Consider the following 24,506-nt stretch of genomic DNA (forward strand, 5'->3'; position numbering starts at 1 on the left):
AGAAAATGACATAGGGAAAGAATATCACTCCATAGGTTTAAAAACAGATCTTGATCTTAATCACTGCTTCCTGACCTTCTGCCTGACCCTGGGCAAATCATTAGGTCTCTCAGAGCCTTGTCTTTCATTCACTTTATCTACAAAAAAAGAACAAGTCACATCATTTCACAGAACTGTTACTAGATTCAATAAGGCAATTTAAATATAAGAAACACAGTTGCAAAATAAATGAATACCAAAGAGTTATCGTAACAGGCATTAAGTAAGAGTTACTGAATAACAATCAGGACCTTCTTATTCCCTTAAATCCAAGAAATGAAGAGGTTTATCAACAAAAAACAACTGACAATAAAAGAAAAAAGATTTAGGTGATAAAGAATAAGGGGCATGGGACACTGAGTCAAAGGATTCCCATGGGTTTAAGGCCAGCCTGAACTATAGGTGAGACCCTGCCTAAAACACAAAAAACAAAAAAGTGTGTGTATGTGGGGGGAAAACAAGCCTCAGCTGTGAATAGGTGGAAAAACTGAACATAAGACATTGTTAAATACCCTAACAACTTTACTTCGTAGGAAGAGAAAACCTCAGGATGTCTTGTCACACTGGAATTCAGCAGTAAGCTATCTCATCATATTCAAAAAGTAACTGACATGATAACCTTTTCTGAGAAAAATTTTACAAATGTATTTTTGGATCAAATGAAAAAACTTAAGATAGTTGTCTCTTGCCCAAATGGTAAGTGTTTTTTGAATGGTAGGGAAATAAAAGTTCAAAACATTAACACCCATATCTTTTGCTCCAAAACCAATTCACTTTCATATAGAAAAGACATATGTGAGTTTTTTTATACAATGAACAAGACACTGTTTTAACAATTCTAGCCATATTCTACCTTGGTGTCCCTGACATTGCACTCCTAGACTTCAAGTCTACTTTTCAAATTCTATCGTGAAAAGACTGCAAACCGTTTTGATCACAGCAGAATTGCCATTTCCTTGAAATAGCAAATTGCAAGAACTGGTTTCGAAAACTTGCAGTTTCAGGGCAGTTAAGTGTCCTGAGAATGGTCTCAAATAACAGTCTGGGTTATGTTACCATGGCAGCACTTCCTTTCTGAGTCTGTTCATGAACTATCAGTAACAAGAGACAAAACCATGCATTTGCTAGTCTAGGCAAAAAGGAACTTATTTTTAACTAGTTCTTACTTAAAAACTGCCTCCACATTACTGTGCTTAGATGATGGGTCACCGGTAATAATTTTACAAATATTGTCTTTAAACTAAATTCACCTATAAAAAAATCTTTTGTGCAATGGAAACAAGAAATCCGTATTTTCTTTTACTATTTTGCATTTTGAAAGTAGGTTGGATTTAATTTCAAAAAGAACCACTGAAAGTTTTGAAGATATGAGGAATATATTAGGACTGAAAATTTAAAAGACTTAACGAAAGTGTCAGAGAATGCTCTTGGAGAATGTGAAGTGTTTTGCAGGTTCCTTTCCTTGCCTCTCTCTTCAGGGGCTTTCCTTCTGAGAAGGCTCTGCGCAGCCCAGGCTGGCCTCCAATTCTCTATGACTCTCCTGCCCGGCCTCCCAAGCGCTGAGGTAACAGGTCTGTTCCGCCACAGCTGGCTTCAATGGCTTTTAGAGCCATGAAGTTAGAAAGTAACTGATCAAAGTTGTACTAAAACAAGCAAAATTTAATTACATGTTTCTGTATTAACAGGTGTTTCTGTATTATCAGGTGGCCTATAAAAATTTTAAAAAGTTAGATAGAAAAGTTAAGTGTTAATGTTTAAAGCATAAAACCAAAACTACACCGAACCAAAAACACTACCATGTCTACCTTTTGTAATTTTTAAATTCTGAGACAAATAACAAACCAAGATTTTTGGATCTGTCTTTTGAGAAGTAACTGTGGAATGGATGATGAAAGAAAAAAAATCTTCTTATCTTGTACTGATACGGTTACTATTTTACAGCTTAATCTAAATCTTGCCTGTGGCGGCACATGTCTGTAATCCCAGCACGCAGGAGGCTGAGGCAGGAGGATCACAGTGCATTTGAGACCAGCCTGAGCTACCTAGTAAGCGCAAGGTCAGTCTGAACTGCATGGTGAGACCCTGTCTCAAAAAGACAAAAAACAAGCCAACAAAAACAAAACCTTGCTGCCTTACCTTGTTTGGAGATTATCATCTCTAGATAGCAGCTAATTCATTAGAAAAGTGCTATCAAGGTTGCCAAATTCAATTTCAACATTTAATGGAAATATAACTTAATTGCCTTCCATGGAGTGGGAAAAAAAGTACTGTCACTTTGAGGTATTAACTAAAAAAAAGGTCTTATCAGTTAAGAAAAAAAATCCATATGCATTTCCCATTGTACTTGAATCTATTTCTTTTTGTCTGATTCTTAGACATTTAAGCAAAGTGGTCTACTGATTTTTATGACCACCATCACCTAAAGTTCCTTTAGCCCTATCCTGACTGGTGGGGGCAGTTTGCCAATTTTTGTTCCTATATATTACAATTTCTGTATTTATCCTTATGTTTTAGTAACAAAATAATTTTTTCTTTATCAAATGCTACCCACATTGTGAACTGTACACTTTCCCATTCATTAGCTCTTATTTCTTTAATTGATTTCTTTCTCTGAACATTCAAAAGTCTTCAAATTATATAAATAATGCATACTTTAAAATTATGGACAGGACCAGGTCTCTTTTTGAGCACTACCACAGACTGTACTGCACTGGATACATGGCTCTGTATCTTCACTACAAACGACACCACAGTGACTGCTCTGACTCATCTTCTTGGGTACACACATGAAGATACTCTGGGGAATGCGTAGCATCTAATCTGCTAGATCAGAAGACAAGTCCATGTGTAATTCTGCCCTCTAGACTGGTCACCCTAATTTACACTCCAGCCAAGGGATATATATAGCTCAGTGATGGAATGCATACCTAGCTTTGCATATTGCCCTGAGTTCCACTTGCAGAGGAAAGAAAGGAAAAAAAGGGGGGTGGGGGACAAATTACACATCTCCTCACATCCTGACTTAATTTGGTATTATAAGATATTTAAAATTTTTACATTCCAATAGATAAAAATGAATTAGGGGTGGCTGCTGCTAAATGTTCTTCTTTTACTTTGTATGTCCTTATTTACTATAAGTATGAAAGTCCTTCTATGTGTTAACTGACAGAGCTTTCAAGGAAGGGATTAAGGTAAATTAATTGAAAATGATTAACAATCATAGCAATAGCATCCAACACCTAGAGAATGCATATTCTCTACTACACATAGAATACTCATGAAATCCAACTACACACGTGGCAAGCCATAAAGAAGGCTTCAACAAATCTCAAAGATCAGTGTCTGTCAAAATAGCCAGAAAATAAACACTTGTTTTAAGCCACTAAGTTTAGGACTAATTTGTTATATAGAAATAGATAACTAATATAGTGTAATAAATATATTATAATCCTATTAATTTGAAAAAATAGCAAAAAATTAACTTGAAAACACTATCTGTTAAACTGTTTAATAATTGTTTCTTAACTTACAGCTCAAAGAAGAAAAAGAAATGCAAATTAGAAAGTACTTTGATAATAAAAATACAAAAAAACAATTTTCAGTATGCAACTAAAGCAGTAGCCATCAAGAAATACATAGCTTTACATAATATTAGAAAAAAAGTCTGTCTCTTATAAATTTTGAAAATAGAAAAGTAGAAAAAAGTATTTTTACTATCTATCTGACAAAGTGCTTGCATATGCACTGATTTATTTCTAGGCTCTCTATTCTACTTCATGGGTCTATTTATTTATAATACCGTGTCTTGCCAGGGGTGGCAGCATACTCCTATAACCCCAGCACTTAGGAGGCTGAGGCAAGAGGGTCACTATGAGTTCGAGGCCAGTCTGGGCTCCATACTGAGTTCAAGGCCAGCCCGAACTACACAGTGAAACCCTGTCTCAAAAAGCGAAACAAAACAAAAAAACCAACTAAACTTTAAAAAGCCCAAAAACTAAAACAACAAAAAGCTTTTGTCTTGAGTACCTTAACATTGTTTCATCTTGCTATTTAATATAACACCAGCATGGTCCCATCTTATTCATCTTCACAAGTCTTTCCAAAGCTTTGCACTTCTATAAAGTTACAGCATCTTTGTGTTTGTTAATGTATCAGCTCCCCACGCTCCCACACTGCTCCCTGCAAACCCTACTGGAAGTAACCATCACACCGCGGCTGGGGCAGAGCTGCTGTCTTTCCGTGTGGTATCTATTCATCTTGGTCTTCTGTGTCTTCATAAAGGCCTCACACATCTGTTGGTTATTCCTGTTTAATGTTATTATTCAATTTTTTTCATTTTCTAACAGATGACTACTAATACAACTGATTTTTAGACACCGATTTTGAATTAATAATCTGTTAAACTATTACTTCCAGTATCTTGACCAAAATGGATTTTCTATATACACAATCTTACAATATGTGAATGGTTTTGTCATTTCCTTTCCAACTTTTATAGTTTTTCTTTTATTATACTGTTTAAAGAGCTAATGAAGCTGGGAGTGATGGCACATGCCTGTAATTCCAGCACTTGGAAGGTCAAGGCAGGAGAATCGCTGCAACTTTGAGATGAGCCTGAACTACATAGTGAGATTCTGTTTAAAAAAACAAACAAACAAAAAAAAAAAAACAAGGAAAACACCAGATCAGTGGAGGCTGATGCAGGAGGATTGCAAGCTGAGCTCAGCAGAACAATTTAGCAAATCCTATCTCAAATGGGAGAGGGTCGGGCATGCTGAGGCTGTCAGTACAAAGGCCCTAGATTCAATCCCCAATTTGTCATTGTTAGGCAAAACTCAGACACAAAATCACAAGGCTTTGATGCATCCTTTGAGGGAGAGTTTCATTTGTGACTACTGATTTGGTTTATTCAATTATTAAAGATATTTACATTTTTTACTTTCAGTTTTACAAAGTTACATGTGCCTCCGTATTTTTCTTTCTTCTTAGATATTATTAACTGCATCAAAATTTTCAAATATCCTCATAAACTTCTTTGTAATATCGTCTTAGCAGTATCTAATCTTAGCATCCCTAATACTATTTATCTATGCCTTTTACTGTTAGTCTTTATTAATTTTTGCTGAGGTTCATCACTTTTATTAAATTTATTTTAAAGACAACTTTTCCCTGTTGATCCTGTGTATTATATTTGTAATGTGTAATGGTCAAGAGCACAGACTAGTATCAGACTGCTTAGGTTCAAATTCCAACCTTTGTATTCTGGTCAAAATACATGATTCTTCTCTATCTTAATGCCATCAGTGGTATTAAACTCACAGAGTTATTATGTGTACTGGATTAATAAATATAAAATATTTCAAAGAGTAGACAGCACATAGAAACTGAGTCTTTGCTACTGTTGCTATTACTAGTTAGTAGCATTACTAAAAACTCAACTACTGAATTACAACTAAGGCACAATACTTCAATAGATACTTAGAAGAGTATAGTAAAACAGTTAAGCACACAGATTGCTGTGTAGTTGTTACTATTACTTAGCAATTTACTTACCTAACAAATACAGACTACAAATAATGTCTTCATTTATATGACAAAAGAAATACAGGCCAATAGAAAATATGTCTGATTTGAATAAACAAAGAAATATAATTATAGCCAGGTATGGTGACATACACGTGTAATCCCAGCCTTTGGGAGGCTGAGGCAGGAAATCTGCAAGTTCAAAATCACCCTGGTCAAAGTAAAAAAAAAGGGCGGGTGATGAGGATATAGCTCAACCTTCTTGGAAAAAGAGGGAGAAAAAAGAGAAGAAACTGAAAGTTAAAACTCAGAAGGAGAGGGGACAGAAGAAGGAGAATTATAAAGGCATATTACTTTTCAGCAGACTGAAGATTAAAACAAGACACTGCCTATCCCTGGCAGAAAACTGGCATGGAAACAGTTTTAGGCAGAATGTATTGTTACATCATGTGAAAGGCAAACTGTCAATATGTATCAAAAATTTTAAAAACGGTTTGGCATGGTGGCACACGCTAGTAATCCCAGTCCTGGGGGCGCTGAGGTAAGGAAAGGCTACAAGTTCAAGGCTAACCTGAGCCTCAAAGTGAGTTCAAGCCCAGCCTGAACTGCATAGTGAAACCCTGTCTTAAAAACACCAAAAAAAGAAAAACAAATTTTAATGTGTACATTCATTACCGCAAACAAGGGGAGAGGTACAGTGAGTTCCAGCCCGCTACGTTCAGACCAGGCTGAAACTCACTATGTAGCCTCCAACTGCATTTTCCTGCCACGGTCTCCCACGTGCTTGGGATGACAGGTGGGCACCACCATACTCACCTCCAGTCCTACAATTTGACTAGAAATTTAGCTTCAGGAAGAAATCAGACAAGCAGGCAGAAAGATATATGTACTGTTTTCACTGCAACAGTATTTATAACAAAAAATCAGAAACTTTAATGTGTAGCCAAGTTTACCATTAAAATTTAAAAAAGGTTGAAAAGGTTGTAGATTTCTCAGAATACTCTCTCTCAACCTAAGTGGGAGGGGGGAGAGACCAACTGTGTTTGCCCACCTGGGAACATTCAGCTGTGCTTGGAGGGGGTGTAGAATCTTCACATCATGATGGGATCACATCGCAGGGTTAGGGGATAACAGGAAGATAATCCAGTGACTACTGCAATAAATTCTTTGGTCATGTGAGAGAGTGGCCACCAAAGGGACTAAAGGCAGTTCCCTCCCTGCCCCTGCCACAGGACTGGCCGTTCATTAAAAGTGTGATGTGCCTTCCCCTCCTCATGATCCCACCCACACCATCCCAAACAATCTTATCTACCATCCCAAACAATCTTATCTACCTCACAATCCAGGTGCATCACCAAAGCCAGAATGGCCTTGCTGAAGTTACTCCAAAAATGCACTTTGTAAGAAAATACAATTGTTAGGGATCACCACAGAGGACCAACTATCAAGCCTTTAATCTGTTACAAATTAAAAGCACAATTTCTGTTTTCTTCTGAGACAGGGACTTGGCTGCTTTTGCTTAAAAACAGTAACTACTCACTGGGGCCTAGAGATGCCCAACAGGTAATTAAAAGTTATTTGAATCTGTCTGCTTTATTGTCTTAAACTTTGGGTTAGACCCCTGCTCAGTTTCACCTATCGGCATATTAACTATAAGGAGTATCTGCACAAGAACTGGTAATACATGGCTTACTAATCCTACATTCGTACAACTTAGCTCACCCCTTTAAGCCTGAGGACACCACAATAAAAAGACTTGCAGGGATGTTCACCTACTATGCTTACCCCTCGGGATGGGAACCTCTGAGTGTGCAGGCACTGCCCTCACCCTGCAGCTGCCTGGGATTCCAGCAGAACCTCCACGACAGGGAGACTCCTCTCACAGACGGGGTGGGGGGACGACACAGACGGACAGACAGACCGCAGACAGGAAGTGAGAAAGAGCGACAGACAGAGAAACAATGATCTCATGGAAACTAGAACTGAGATGAGCATAACCAGACCCTCATCCACCTCAGCAACCCTTGAAAATGGCCTCCTGCCCTTCATTAACAGACCAGGGACATCTGTCAAACCTCTGCCCCCCTTGCCTCCTCAACCAAAATCCTTCCATTTTTCATTTACTTTCCTTTGTTATGGGGCCAGTCTGATCTGAGAGCTATGTGTCAAGTCCCTTTCCATTTTCTCTTCCTCTCCAATTAAGGCTTTTGGCTATAAATCCGTGCTGGTGCCTCAGTTTTAATTTCCATTATAACTGAGAAAAGGATCCGCGATAGCTTGTGACACATAGTTCACGCCTACCCTGGTGCGAGACATAAACTTGAACAAAACTAGCACATACTACAATAAAGTAACAAAACGTTACAGGAGTACAAACTGGATGCGCAAATGAAGGCGGTGTTTGGGAGGTAGCTGGGCTCTGCAGGGCGGGGAACCCCACAGAGGATTAGGTGGGACACAATAAGCAACGACCATCTATAGTGCAATGGAGCAGCTAGCAGTCTAGTGAAGGGCAGGTCATGGAACAATGAAAAGAGCTGCAGACTCTGGGGAGCCTTGGAAACTATACTGAGAAGTCTAGCTGTTATTTAGTATTATATAATATACTGTTATCAAGTTCACTAGTCAAAAAAGTGAAGTAAAATGACATTAAAATACGAACCTCTGACTCTAATCCTCCGCGCTGACTCGACCCCGGCATCCACTCAGCCAGCCACCCACCCACCCTCTCCTACCAATGTACCACTGAACTACATTACCAATCCCTTTTAAAACGTTTTAAATTCTGAGATGGGATATCAGAATTTCTAAATTATCAAGGTTGGGATCAAACTTGTCACCCTCCTACTTCAGCTTCCAGACTTACAGGTGTGTGCCCCCGTGCCGAGCCTGACCCATCGGTTTTTCTATATCCATGTTACAGTCCAATCTAATGAGAAAGCACAAAGATCGGAACTAGGCCAACACTACAGCAGAAACTGAAGGAAATGGCCAGAATCAAATAATAATTCTTAGATATGTATGGGTGTCACCAAATCCTGTGTTTTCTAGATTCTACTTTTGGCTTTTCAGACTACAGTCAACTAACATTTCCTATCTGGAGTCTCAATTCCCTGTTCATAAAATAGGAAAGCTCATCAGGATAATTTCTAAATTCCCTTCAAATTTAACATTTAAGTCCTGTGAACTGTGAAAGGCAGATACCCACGATGACTCAGACTCTACTTTAAAATCCGAACAGACCCTAGGACAGTGGTGGGAACCCTTTTAAGGGCTCTCAGTGATAATAAATGACGTGTGCCTGTGCAGGTTCACCACAACTGTCCTAGGAGATAAGAGAGCACAGAAGGTTCACTTTCGCGTAAACTGAATTTAAGATACCTCTAGATCCAACAATTAGTCACAAATTTAGGTTTGGCCTTTAAGAAAGATCTGGCAGTCACTAGGATCCAGACAGTACGTGAAGCCATGGGAATGGATGAGATTATTCATGAAAACACGGAAACAATAAAAAAGGCAAAGTAGAGCCACGTATGTAGCTTGGTGGTACAGCACCTGGGGGCAAGAACAAAGCCCTGAGTTCAATTCCTGGTACCAAAAAAAAAAAAGATACCTTTTTAAAAAAAAAAAGGCAAAGTGGTGAAGAACACTAAAGTGTAAAGGGTTAACAGGAGAAGAAAAAAATGGAGTGCAGGAAAACAAGATCGAATTGCAGAATAATACACACCAAGGAAAAGACGAATTTCTAAAGCCGATCTTGCCCCATGGTGCGGCTATGGGTGGATGAGACTCTCAGTAAGTCCACGGACTTAGAGCTGAGGCAGGCAGCTCAGCTACCAAATCCCGTACCTTCACTGAACTGACTCCTTTTGTAGTTACTTAGCTCTTCCTTTGGCAAGGAATTGATGTTGCCTAAGACAGTATTGCTTGACCATTCCGTGTCACCGGTGACATAAAGGAAGGTCTCCTTGTTTAAAATGTTTTCTGACTTAGCCAAGTGTGGTGGCCCACACCTACAATTCCAGCACTCAGGAGTCTGAGGCAGGAGAATCACTGAGAGAGTTTGAGGCCAGCCTGGCTAACCACTGAGCTCATGGCCAGCCTGAACTACATACCAGAGACCCTGTCACAAAAACCAAGCCAAAACAAAATAAAACAAAAGGTTTTCTGTCTCATCCTCAAAGTGAAATCTGACAATGCTTAATGGCTCCCACGCCTTCATATGCACTTCACCTGTCCGCCACGCTCCATTGCAAGCTCCTTGCAGGCAGAGGACACTTCTGCTCCTGGCTATGGAAAACTTTTTTCACAGGATATTGTCACAGCAAACTCAGATTCAAACCCAATCATATCATTTACATTAACAGAAACAGTCTACATTTTATAAGGCAAATGTCACATAGAATAAACAGGAATTACAAAAGTACTAAAAACTAAGAATAAAACATTGGAAAACTTAAAAGCATAATGTAGGTAACCACAGTATATTAAATATAAATCTGCTAGGTTTCTATCAATACTTAAATTTTAAAATACCTCAAGTACAATCAGATGAGCTAATACTAACCGCAATGCAACCCGACTTGGTCTTCCTTGATTTGCCCATGTTCTAAGGATTCCATATTAGCTTCTCTACTAAATACAGCAATACTCATAAACACTGACCTTGCCGTGGCTTCTCTCCACTTTCTGAAAACATTTATTCAAGGACAGATTATGACGAACAGAATTCTTCCACCCTGTTGGTGCAGTAGCAAAATATGGGAATCGGTCCAGAATCCAGCTATAAATTTCCTTTACAGGCAAACATTTATTTGGAGAGTGCTCAATGGCCATATAAATGAGAAGACTAAAGGAGTACGGGGGCTTCGAGGTGGCTGATTTTTTCTCTGGGTTCTGGTAGCAGGATGGCCCACGGGATGGCACGTCATCTCCTTCTAGGTCGCACAGCGGGCTAACCACTGGAAGGTCCTCACTGCCAAGGCTGAAGTTCGTAAGGAGATTAGTGCTTTCATGAAGCCAGTTCAAGTTTGTCAGTTCATCATCTGCTGACTCACTGCCCACGAGAGTGGCCTTTGGCCGGGCAGCATCGACAGCCTCGGGTAAGCTTCCCATCTTGTATACCTGGCTTAGTCCTGCCACCCTTTCAGCTCCTGGGGTTTCAGCTCTCTTATCTGGAGTCATTCCAATTACTGGACCCATTTACTCTTGCCTAGTCTGCAACAAAGAAAAGAATCATCAATACATGTAATACCCAAGACTCACAAATTCTGGAAAAAGAAAACACTATATGTATCTGTATTTATCTATCTATATAAGGTAGATGTCACATAGAATAAACAGGAATTCTATCTATCTAGATACAGATAGATATCCCCAAATCAGAAAAATTTTAGTTATCACATATAATACTCAAGCATAATATTTTTATAATAGAGATACTGATACTTATAATACAAAGAATTTATTCCTGTTATTTGAAACAGCTACAAATAAAATGCAATTTTAGCATACCATATGTATGAATGGTAAACAAAATTATACAGTTTAAATACTCAATAAAAGGGGCTGGGGATTTAGCTCAGTGGCATACGCACCTGCCTTGTAAGTAGGCGATTGTGAGTTCGATTCTCGGCACTGATTTAAAAAATATATAAATAAATAAATACTCAGTAAAGCACCTAGCCTATGGTAACCACCTAATAATGATTTTTTTTTTTTTTGTCTTCTTGCTTTTTATCGGTACTGGGGATCGAACTCACGACTGCCTGCTTGCAAGGCAGGCACTTATGCCGCTGAGCTAAATCCCCAGCCCCCGATTTTTTTTTTTATTGGTACCGGAGATCAAACTCACGACTGCCTGCTTACAAGGCAGGTGCTTATGCCGCTGAGCTAAATCCCCAGCCCCAATAATGATTATTATTACTAAAGTCAAATAGGGTATGTCTTTGAATGGTAAGACCTTATAATCTATATTCCTGAATGATCTATATTTTACTCTAATATTCATATAGTTTAATTCTGAAAATAAATGAATCTGAAACAGTTTAAACAGTAATTCCAAATAAATTCTCTCCTCAAATCTGAGATATTTACTATAAAAAGATAAACCATCCAGTTACTCGTGAGGCTGAGTCAGGAGGATCATGAGTTCAAGGCCAGCCTGGCCAACTTAGCAAGACCCTGTCTCCAAATAATTTTTTTTTTATACCAAGGATTGAACTCAGGACCTTGAGATTGCCATGCAAGTGCTTATGCTGCTGAGCTAAATCCTCGGGCCCTCCAAATAAAATTCAAAGAGGAACTGATAGTGTAGTACTCAGTGGAACAGCCCCCCTGAGTTTGATCCCTAGTGTCATAAGGGGAGGAAGAAAAAGGATAAACCATTTCCAGTATTTTTAAAGCATAGTATACAAACGTATTGGTTTTCAAATTATTTATTTTTATTGTAAGCTGACAAATAATGATACACATTACACAATAATCAAATCAGGTTAATGAACATATCCAGATCCCACATACGTTTTACTTCCCTATGGTGAGAACACCTGAAATTTACAGTTTCAGCAACTCTGAAACACCGAAATCATCCAGTGCAGTCACCATGCTGTACAACAGAGCACTCATCTCACCCAGCCTGTGTCACTAAGCCTTTGGGCCTTGGACTAACATTCCTCTTTCCATCCAGTCTCAGTGTCCTCTCCCTCCCCCACAGCACTGGCAACCACCACTGTGCTGTGTCTATGACTTCAACACAGCAACACTTCTTACTTCTCTTTCTTTCTTTGTTTTTCACTGTGTTTGTTTGTTTGACAAGGTCTCATGCAGTGCAGGCTGGCCTTGAATGCACTATGGAGATTAGGCCAGTCTTGAACTCACATCAGTCCTGTTCAGCCTCCACCAGTGCTGGATCACAAACCTGTGCTACCAGAACCGGCAACTTCCAGTACTTTAAACCTGAGTTCTGTGCCATCCAATCAAGCACTCACATATATTTTCAAGGCTGACACTCTCTTAGGTTTGAACTATTACTGTATCGTCAAGGAGAGAGGGAAAAAACTACCCTATTTTCTCAAATGATTGTTTTTGATAGAACTGTGGAGGGAAGGGGGAGGAGGAGGAGGAGGACTGGCGGCGGCTGAAAAGATAAGAAGTATAAAATATAAGTAACCTTTATTTTGGGAATGCGGGGAGAGACACCCCCGACCCCCTGGGGCGTGACATCTCCACCCCGGGCCGGAGATCTCTCCGTGGAACACATGGAGTGAGGCACATAAGTAGCATCGGCCTGGGGTGGAACCTAAGGGGCATTAGGGTTGCACAGGTAGCCCATTGGTCTTAGTTTGGCGCCAGAGGTAATTCCTAAGGGTGGGGGAGATGGAGCTCCTTGGCTTTACCGGCTACAGTATCCGGCCTGGGCCAGCAACCCTTTCAGTTTTGTTTTCAAAAACACATTAAAAAATTATCATAGGAAAATAACTGACCACAGAGGAAAGTAACAGAATTAATGTGCCATTTTAAATTAATTTTCAATGGCTCATAGAGAAAACTTGCTTCCAAATTCTGTAAAAAAAATCTTCTATTATTCTATTCACTCTGCATATGCTTATGTAATTAACTAGGGAGATGTACCTTCAGAATTTTATTTTGCTTAACATACCTGGCAGGTCACTTTAAGAATTCTAAGAACTGGGGAATTTTGGATGTCTATCTGGACTTTAGTAGCTATTACTAGATGTAGTCTCCAAATACTCAATTAGTAACAGCAATTACTAATTGGATGTTCTGTTAAACGTTTTACATACCATATCTCAATTAACCATCAATTAAACCCTATGAATCAGGCACAATTATGAGTCCACTTAGACATGAGAAAAGGAACTCAGAAAGGTTAAGCATTTTGCTTTTGCCTAGCTATTAGTGGAAACACTGGAATTTAAACCCAGGCAGACTAATTTCAGAATCAAACTCTAATCAGCTTACACTCTGACCAAATTAAAAACATGTCTCTATCAGAACAATGACTTAAACCTTACTCATTTAAAATACTACAGCATTCTCTAAATGTCATCTTTAATTCTCTCATGCAAACCAGAAACTTAAAACATCAAGACACAGTTTAAAAAGGAAAAAGACCAAACCATAATAAATGTAGCTTTTTTGTCAATAAATTTTCAAAACCACATACATAAAAATTCATGCATAGTGCCTGCCTGGCAAGTACAAAGTCCTGAATTCAATCCTCAGTACAAAAAAAAAAAAAAAATCACGCATATATATGTGATATATTTCAACTGACATCCTGTCCTTTGTAATCGATCAAATTATTCTTTTTTATTACCAAAGTCTGTCTACCAATAGAGACTTTATTTTTTGATTAACTGATTGAGACAGGGTCTGCTATGTAGTTCAGCCTGGCCTTGGACTCATTATGTAATCTAGGCTGGCATCAACTTGGGACAGTTTCTGCTTTACTTAATCTCCTGAGTGCTGGGATTATAGGTGGTGGTGTGCGCCACCACACGTGGATCCACAGAGACTTAAAAATGTGATGATGGAGCAGTAGCACATGCCCGTAATCTCAGCACTCAGGAGGCTGAGGCAGAAGGATCACCATGAGTTCGAAGCCAGCCTGGGTTACATAGTGAGTTCAAGACCAGCCTGAACTATATAGCAAGACCCTATCTGAAAATAAAAGCAGAAAACAAAAAAATTAAAAAGTATTCAATATAAGGGGCAACATGGACAGAGATTTTACTGTATTACAGATACTATGCTATGTTTTAAAAGGGATCACCTGTTTTGACTCTGTTTCTAGGTTCTATGTATGTCCTTTCTTTCCACCTGTCAATTCCATGAAGCACAAGTTTTTCACCTTTGTACAAGTGTCTGAATTAATTTTATCAAAATGTCAGACATGGGGACTGGGGATTTAGCTCAGCGGCATAAGCACCTGCCTTGCAAGCAGGCAGTTGTGAGTTTGATCCCTGGTACTGATAAAAATGAAAAAGACAAAAAAAAAAAAAAGTCAGATATGAGATGGCAGTCAAAATATAATTCTTTTAAAGGCAGGCATGGAATCCTAGCAATTTAGGTAGGAGGATCACCAAGTTTGAGGCCAGCATGGGCTATATATGAGACCTCATCTCAACAAAACAAAATAAGTAACCCCTCCCAAACCACCGCCATCATTGACAAAACGGAAAAACAAAGGCCAGCTACGGTTGTGCATGCCTGTAATCCCTGCACTCTGGGAGGCTGAAGCAGGACAGGATCACAAACTCAAGCCCTGTTTCTAAATTCCTAAGCCTCCCCTTAACCCAACCTAGGCAACTTAGTGAGAGACCCTGTTTCTAAATGAATTGAATGACTGTGTATATACATATGTATGGGGATGCAATTCAGTTCAAAGGCCATGGGTTTAATCCTCAGCGTGACAAAACAAAGGAAAACTGTAATTATTTCAAATTGAAATAAGCTCACACACTCTCTTTCTATATTTATACATATATGTTGCATACACACTTCAGCAGTTTGCCACCACACCAATACAGGAAATGCCTGGAGGCTAATGGTCACCACTATGGGCACCTCTTGTAGAGGCCAAAGTAATGTATTAATCTCATGATATCTAACAAATTTAGTATTAAAATATTTACACAAGTTTTTTTTTTCCTACTATAGTTTTCAGTGGTGCCTCCTTCACCCTTTCCATATATATATATACATATATATGTATATATATATATATGTATTTTTTTCTTCTTTCCACATATACTTTGTACCAAATGCTGTATTAACCACCTCTGAGAACAGAACATAAGCCATCTACCTAAGGTTCTAAAGCTAATAAAAAGTACAGCCAAAATTATAAACCCACCTAAATTCAATATCTAAGCTTTTTGCCTATTAAAGCTGTACAAAATCTCTTTAAGAAACTTCTATTTTTAGCAATATCGTTGTACTTAAAAAAGGGTACTATATTCACAAATCAGTTTCAGTAACTACTACTGATTACATAGTCTTATCAGCAACTAATTTAGATGGTGGAAAATATGGTATTATTCATTTTTGTTTTTAGGCAGGGACTCACTATACAGTGCAGGCTGTCTTCAACTCCCTATGTAGCTGGCCTCAAACTCACAGTGATCCTCTTGTCTCAGCCTCCTGAGTGCTAGGATTACAGGCATGAGCCACCATGCCTGATGATTAATTGTAAGTTTATAATAAAGTTCCATTACTGTAATGTGTACAGCAATAGTATTATAGCAAAACTGCCAAAGAATTACACAAAGTGTAGATCCAAGAAAAGTTTAATAATCAAACATGGCCAGGCATGGTGGTGCACATCTTATAATCCTAGTCAGCACTCAGGAGGCTGAGGCAAGAGGACTGCCCTGAGCTCCAGGTCAGCCTGCGCTACACAGTGATTTCAAGGCCAGCCCACGCTCTATAATGAGACCCTGTCTCAAAACACAAAAACAAACAAAACAAAAAAATCAAGTATGGATACTAAAAATCAAGTATAGCTAGCATTCTGTTACTAAGATGTGAACTGTCATTGTATTTTTAAGAAGAAAAAAAAAAGAACTGCTCCTAAACAATCCTTTCAGAATGTTACTCAGAGCACTAATTCTGCCACAAAGGATAGAGGCGAATGATCTTTTCTTATAAAATCCATTATATACAAACAATAAATATACTGTATTTGAAAACATCTAGCTTCACTAATGATCAAGAAAATGACAAACAGAAATGTGACATTAAATATACTGTACTTAGCCTAGGCCCTGGAATGTAGTAAACATAGGTGTTAGTACTAACAATATTTGCTTTTGCCTAATTAGAGACAATTTTAAAATATATGTAATGTACAATTTTGTTTTTGTTTTGTTTTGAGACAGCATCTTGCTATGTACCAAGCTGGTCTTTAACTCATAATCCTCCTGCCTCAGCCTTCTGAGTGCTTGGATCTTAAGTATGCACCATATAATATACACACTTGAACAAGGACCTGGGACCATTTTGGAAAGTCCACTGATAATATATATCAAGTTATCAAGTATTTCACAATCTTTGATCCACCAATTTCAACAACTCACTTTAATAAAACAATGCCATACAGAAAAAGTCCTTTTATTCTTCTTCCACCAAATGATCACTGATTAGAGATAATGAAAAACTATTAGCAACTTACATATCCTTCAACAGAGAAATGGTAACTAAACTACATCTATTTGGTGTAATATTCAGTAGCCATTCAAAATGATTATTTAAAAAACACTAAAATATCTTTAGTTGTATTTCCATCCCCACCCCTGTCCTTTCCTCCCTCCTTCTCCCTCTCTGATACACATACGCACACACAAGTCAGTTCAGAAAAGGTCCACAGACTTATTAGAAAGCTTAGGACAAAAAAGAAGCCACCTCTTAGATTCTTAGAATAGCCTATTCTATTACAAAGCTTTTCCGTAAAACAATATTAGCTCATCGGTTAAAAAAACAAAACAAAACAAAAAAACAACCAGGGGGCTGGGGATTTAGCTCAGCGGCGTAAGTGCCTGCCTTGTAAGCAGGCAGTCGTGAGTTCGATCCCGGGTACTGATAAAAAGGAAAAAGACCAAAAAAAAAAAAAAAAAAAAAAAACCGGCAAGGGCTTTAGCATAACATAAAAATCGCACTAGTTTGTACATGACTCTGTTTAGACCATGCTTTTTGTACTGTCAATTACCAGCAGCGAAACTCAAAGCAGGTAACTCCGTGAAAAGCAGTGAGCTACTGGGAGTACAGGCTGAGTGCACCCATCCAGGCTCTCCTTCTAGGCACAGCTCAGCCACAGCTCATGTTGGAAATGCTAAATGACTCCTCCCCAAATCTTCATGCATTTCACCCTCTCCACACTACTGAAGCATCAACCATCCTTTTCACATCTTTCACAGCTTTTTAAAATTCTGAATTGACCATAGTATTTCCCTGTTTGTGACAAACTCAATGTTTTAAAAGATTTTAATGTTCTAATATTTATTTTCATTAGCATTCTGATACAAGGCTGCAATGTTTTGGGTGAGTTAACCCTCTCCAAAACTTGTGCAGCTGTACACAATTTTAACATTTTCAGGAATTTATAATAATATACTATACTGCTAGGAAAAGGTGTACATATACACAACCAAAAAAATTTAAGAAAATTTTAGGTTTTATTTTTTTATTATTATTTAAAGAGAAAAACAAAACAAAAAAAAAAAACACATGGAGAAAAAAAGGAGAATAATACAGAATTACAGAAAAATAAACAGTAAGAAATCACTAGTTGATAAGTTACATATTGTCATCTTAGAAATAGTTGTTCAGGTTACAAAATTAAAGCATATAAAGTGACATTCAAATAGTGATACTGCCAACAGTTCTGCTCAATGATCCAACAAAAACTTAGTAATATGGTTATCAGTCTTACACACTTGTTTTTTTATCTTAAAGAGGGTAAGATTAAACATATCAAAACAGTTCATAAAAAAACAATTTAAAGAAATACAGATTTCAAAGCAAGTCCACTGGAGATCTTCACTGTCTGTCTCATTGTCTCTGGATTTCTTCCAAATAGTTGTCCCGATCTTCACACACACTGAATACATACTGCATATTATAGAACTAATCAATTCATAACAGGGTGATGAAGGCTTTTTAGGTCTTCAAGATCTGACATTGTGGAAGTCAATAATTACTACCATAATGTCTCTCATTCTCTTTGTAGTAACTGTCCTTATCTTTACGTACGCTGAAATTGAACTTAAGAGACTAGACTATAATATCACTCTGAACAGTGAGTAATAGTATTGCTAGATTTTATATCATAATGTTACAGCATTAGCATTGGGTTTCTTAGTATCTCTTCTTCAGAGTATCTGTTCATTACATCTTGCATTGTATAATCTTTTTTTTTTTTTTTTTTGTCTTTTTCCTTTTTTATCGGTACCAGGGATCGAACTCACGACTGCCTGCTTGCAAGGCAGGCGCTTATGCCGCTGAGCTAAATCCCCAGCCCCTGCATTGTATAATCTGTTCCCATAAATAGTTTAAAAAATTCTTCCCATATGTGAATTTCTACGTTATCTATCCTTTCTGTATTATAGGGAAAAACATATCATAACAAGACAACAAAACAAATTCCTAGAAAAACATGCAATAAAAAAGACTCATAAGACCACAATATTGGTGATCTACTGTAGTTACTATGCTTTCTCTTGTTATTTTCAATAGACTCGTCCACATCATCAGGCTTAATATAGTTAAGCATAGTGTTACATAGCTATTTTTATAAAAACACAACTTTGAAAAACATTGTAGGACTAGAGAGCTGTTAATAATCAAAACTGGTTTGGATATCTTTTATATCTTGTCATCTTCAGAGTAGTTGCCTCTACTTTTAGACTTGATACTATCAAGCGATACTACCAAATTCGAATAAAATCAGCCTAGGCAAAACCATGGTCTAACAAACCGGATTCAAATAAGATCAGTCATAATAAGACAATGTAAGTAATACAGGGTCTCAACTTAATAGGAAATTAAGGATAGTTACCATGGTATAACCTGCTATTTTTGAGTTAGATATCTGTGCCCTCAAATCTGTTAGGAGTGGAACCATAACCAGAACATAATAAAATCAAACTAAACAGAGCGATAAGACTACTGTGACTTTGAAATCCTGATACACTATTAACAAGGTTCTCTGCCTTCCTTTTTTAGGCTATTTTTCACCTTTCCCCTTCTCAGGATGCTTTGTATGTTTTGGGTCTCACTAGCCCCTTCACGTTTTAGATTAAGGGGCCAGCCCGATGTCTATCTGAGTGTTGCTGAACCTTTCTACCCCTGAGACTGATCTTGAGCTGTATACTCCTTTACTCACTAAAGTCATAGGGTTTTCCTTCCTTCCCACTGTGTAGTTCTACACTGCCCAAAAGTGTCACAGCTTTCCAATCTATCTGCGGCTGCTGGATGAGTTGTCCCTATTTTGCTTTCTCATCTTTGACTTTTAGTTTATTAACCCTCCTTCAAGTTGAGTGTATTTCCCATTCAGAGCATCTTAATGAAGCCTGTCTCTTAATCTACTCTGCCTGTTTTTTTTTAATTTTAGTGTATCAAGTCTATCTGTATTAAAGATTATAGCTTACCATCCCTGCCTCATGTCTGTTACTCCACTTTATTGCTATTATTTGTCCACCTTACTCCCTCATTCCACAATCTGCCCCATTCATTGAGGCCTCTCTGCCACTATTCCTGGAATCCTGGTATCCCTTCCTCTCTGTCTCTGGAATGTCCTTCAGCACTCTCTATAGGGTTGGGTTGGTGGCCATGAACTCCCACAGTTCCTCCTTGTCTTAGAAACATCTTATTTCTCCATTAATTTTGAGAGAGTTTTTTTGGGTACATCATTCTTGGTTGCAAATTATTTTCTTTCAGGGCTTGGACTATTTCCCCCCAGGCCCCTCTCAATTTGAGAGTTTGTGTTGGTAAGTCTGTTGTTATTTTGATAATGTTCCCATTGTAGGTAATCTGCTTCTTGTCCCTGGCTGCTTTTAGTAGTCTGTATTTAGTATTTAGTATTCTTAATATTCTGTTCTTTTGGTGGATTTCTGGAATCTTGATTATTAATTATATGTCTAGGTGTAGATCTGTTTTGCTTGTAGGTGGCTGGAGTTCTGTATGCTTCATTTATCTGGATATCATTTCTTTTTCCTATGCTTGGGAAGTTTTCCTTTAATATATCTGTGAATATTCTTTGTATTTCATTTTTGGTTACTCCTGCTTCCTCGCTTACTTGCTTTATTCTTAAATTATGTATCCTTTTGTTGTCTTCTAGCCTTTGAATTGTTTCTTTCTGGTTCCTTATTATTCTTAAGAGGTCTTTTCTTTCGAGATCATATATCATAAATTTCTCTTCAAGTTTCAAAAGGCTAACTTTAGTTTCTGTCAAGGCATTTTGCCAGTTTTCAATGGAGTTTTTAGTTTCCTGGTAATCTCTTTGGATCTGTTTCATGTATTCTACGTTGTGTTTAAATTCATCAGAGGTTTCTCTTTCTTTTCTGATTTCCTCCATTCTTCCATCTGTGTTCTCTTGGGAAAGGCTTATCATTTCTTTAATTAATCTTTTTATATCTTGCCTCACTTGGATCAGAAGTACAGTTTTAAATTCGTCTATGATGTCATGAAGGTATTTCTTTATATCCACTCATGCTGTGTCTAGTATTGGATGGTTACTGCGCTGGTTCTCTTCTGTATTTACTTCTCCTGGGCTTATTTTCCCAGGTTCGGCTGTTGGAGATTTTTTTAAAATTCTATCTCTTGTCATGTTTCTGGTTTCTTTCAGACTGTGTGTCCTGGGGGATCTCTGGCCCTCTCTGTATTGTTTAGGGTCTTTCCGAAGTATGCTGACTGGAGTTTTTGCTGCCCTCCCCAATTTGCTGTTATCTGAGGTACACACAGGGATGCAGGGATGGTGCAGGCTAGCCTCAAGCCTCTGTGCGAGTCAATCCACAAGTTAGGCTGTACCTTGTAGACGTCACAGAGTTGTGACAATTTTGTATCTGCTTATTGGGGCCCAACCAGAGGCATAGCTCAATCCCAGCTGACCCCTACCAGTTTTCTCTGCACCAGGGGCGCCGGGCTCTGCCCAATTCCAAGATGTCCTCCAGCCAGTAACAGCAGCTGCAGACCCAATCCCTCGCACTCAGTGGGAATCAATGCAGATCTTCCTCTTCGGTCCTTTGCACACTGCACCTCATGTCTTCACTGCGTTCCCAGCACAGCGCGGATCCATCAGAAAACTGCACAGTGTCCACCTTCAGAGCCCAGGAGCTTCTCGCAGTCTCCTCCGGTGCAGCCAGGTGGCTCTGCCTGCTTCGTGGGGCCCCAGGTCCCAATTTCCAGCAGTTGCCAAGAGCCAATATAGCTCTTCCCCTTGGATCCACTGCTCACTGCGCCGCATCCTCCATTAAGGGCCCGGGATCCGCCAACTCCTGTTACCAGCAGCCACGGTCTCAGTGCGACCTTGGATCCTCCTGGCGTGCCTAGTATAGTGTGGAACGGGTCTCAGTGAGCCTGTCAGGCTTCAGCTCTCCACCCGTGCTTTTCCTTCCTCTTCCTAGTTTTATTTTTCCCTTTGGTTACTGCCTTGGTTAATAAGAATCGTTATCCACTGGTCTGGCCTTCTCCATGTCGTCATATTCTAGCTCTGATCTGATTTTTCTGCAAAGACTCTGCATCCAGCCCCCTAGCAAGTTGCCATTTTTTTCCCTAGGTTTTATTTTGAAAAGTCTAGTTTTACATGAAACTTTGTCTTAAACTGAAAACATTCACTGGCAAAGCACTGATAATATACATTATCAGTTTGCTTCATAAAGCAAATGTGCAAAGAACAAAAAGGAAACCTGGGCTATTAATCTTTTAAGAACCAAAGTTTTAGCCAGCCATAGTGGCCTATGCCAAAATCCCAGCATTCTGAAAAAGGAAGACTGAAAGTTTGAGTTCAGCTTGGGCAACTAAAAAAAAAAAAAAAAAAAAAAAAAAAATTAAAGGGCTGGCGGGGGGCGACAACTACGTTATGGGTGGGGGTGGGGTGTGCTGGTATAGCTCAGTCTCACTAGATTCCACCCCCAGTACTGAGAAAGAAAACAAAACAAAATGCACATAGAAATGGCACATATAATAAATACTACTCAAAAGAAGCATTTAAGGTCAATAAAGTATAATAGAGAGTATAATACAGGATTTGAAAAATATACAGTACTGTCATTCGTGTGGGGGCGGGGGAGGAGCCTAGCTTAACTACTACGCAATTAACACAACCACTAAACCATTTCTAAACTAATTGCTTTAAAAAAGTCGATAAATACAAAAAGACAATTTAGCAAAATACAAATTTCTGTTAAGACTCTAAGTCTTGTACATTTTAGGAAGGAACCCTTTTTACTTCGAGTTCAAATAAACTTGGTACTGTACAATCACTGGGTCCCCTGTCTAGAGCTTCATAGGGTTATATCTGGACAGAGCTTGGAAATTCAAGATGCCATTTTTTCCCACAGTATTATAGCTCATGAATTTCCCAAGGTATCTATTTCAAGATCTGCATATTATGTTCAATATTATAGTGATATTCTACTCTAGGACAAGAAAAATAAAATTATATACTGGAATTTCTCAAAATGATCACTTCTCATTTTGTTTTGGTGTGCTTTGTTTTTGAAACAGGGTTTCACTATGTAGTTTAGTTTGGCCTTGAACTTACTCTGATCTTCCTGCTTCAGCCTCCCAAGTGTAGAACCATGCCTGGTTCTTTTTTACTTTTTAATCTTAGAAGATACTATCATTATTGCTTAGCCTGTCGATTTTATTAACTTATTTGCCATTCTCTTTGATCATCATTTCATCTTAAGTCATGACTGTACCTACAACTATGTTTTGTCTACTTAGAAAGTGGTATGGGGATGACAATGTAACTTAGTATCAGAAGGTGTGCTTAATATTCCAGATAACTTGGGTGCAATCCCCAGCACCACAAGGGGTAAGGGTCCTGTTAATAACTTTCAGATTTTGTTCATCTCAGCATGTCATTATGTTTGCCCTTGCTTTTGGAAGATGTGTGCTACCTAATATTCTACATTGACTATTTTAGCTAGTATATCATTTCATGATCTTCTACTTAAATTATCCTCTTAAATGAATTTTCTTTTTTAATCTTCTTTACATTTTCTATTTTGTCTGTGCTACATTCTTAATTTCTTCAGATTTACCATTCATTACACCAACTGTCCTCAATAGTCTATTTGTTTCCATACCTTGTCATTGAATTTTACTTCCAATAACTATTCACTTGTAGAACTTATTTTTAAAATATTTGTTCTTTTCTTAAAAGAACATAATTGAACATAAATACTCTTAACTTTTGTATCTGACAATTTCCAATTGTGAACTATTTGCTGGTCTGATTCCACTTATACTGGGTGCCAGTTCTTTTGGATGATTGGTAATTTTTATTGTAAACTACTTATTCTGATTATAATTTTACCAATATGTCCTGGATGATGATAATCATGTTAGGTTTTAGCAGTCCCTTGGTACTATTACCAGCCCCGGACCATTTAAAATGTTTTAGTGTGGATTTATGTTGCACACCAGTGTGAGCGCTGGTATAAGGCAGCAAATTTTCAGTAAAGATTTTATTTTTCCTGTTTGCAACAATATTCTGAAAAACAATTTTCTGAGAACATGAAGGGAAACAATGTCTAGATCATGAAACACTTGAATGATTTAGCCATACAGGCCTCCAAATTAACAGGGAAGACTATTCCTGCTAGATGCTCTATCTTGACGAGGTCTGGGTTTTGCTTCCCAATCCCTGAGCCATAGAAAGGCCACAAAAATAGAAGCAAATAACCTCATGGCAATGCCCAGCTTCAGAACACAGCTTATCTCAATAATTTCCACTTCATATTTGGCCTAGGTATTCTTTGCTTTTGTGCCAGAACACTGATGCACTTAAGATTACTTTATCTGGCATTTCAGGATGCTTTCAGCAGAAAGCTGGTCTAGATACTTAGTTCACCATGCTGTGGGAAGCAAACGCTGAAATTAGTTTCTCATGGCAACATCACTAAAGTACATCATTCTTTATTTTAGCTCACCAGTTTTTAAGCAGCAAAAAATAAAGCTGACATATTCCCAACCAAAATGAACTGTTCAGTATGATGGTGAGTACCAGTTAGAAGTAGGTAGAAGACATATGCCTGGAGGTAGAAGATAAATATCAAAAACTCTGTGTACATTTTTTAAGAGACTTCCTCCCCATTTCCTTTATAAATACAAAGCAACCCCCAAGTGGCCCAGAGTCTTCTGCGCTCTGCTCCAAGCTCCAAAAGTGCATGCAGGATTTCCATTTCACAGGGAAG

The 24,506-nt window shown here is 38.3% G+C and overlaps 1 protein-coding gene across 3 annotated transcripts in view; it reads right to left on the bottom strand.

The window, feature by feature from the left end:
* Positions 1-24,506, bottom strand: part of Foxn2 (forkhead box N2) — a 65,103-nt gene that overhangs the window by 18,462 nt on the left and 22,135 nt on the right. For all 3 annotated transcript variants that reach the window (XM_063228968.1, XM_063228972.1, XM_003473078.5), the window contains exon 2: positions 10,228-10,779. In XM_063228968.1, coding sequence (XP_063085038.1) covers positions 10,228-10,764 — 537 coding nt within the window. In that variant the 5' untranslated portion in view covers positions 10,765-10,779. The remainder of the gene's footprint in view (positions 1-10,227; positions 10,780-24,506) is intronic.

This window comes from Cavia porcellus, unplaced genomic scaffold (genome assembly GCF_034190915.1).
Source record: "Cavia porcellus strain 051 isolate PalLab524CR breed Dunkin Hartley unplaced genomic scaffold, mCavPor4.1 scaffold_1, whole genome shotgun sequence".
In the NCBI taxonomy this organism is placed as follows: domain Eukaryota; kingdom Metazoa; phylum Chordata; class Mammalia; order Rodentia; family Caviidae; genus Cavia; species Cavia porcellus.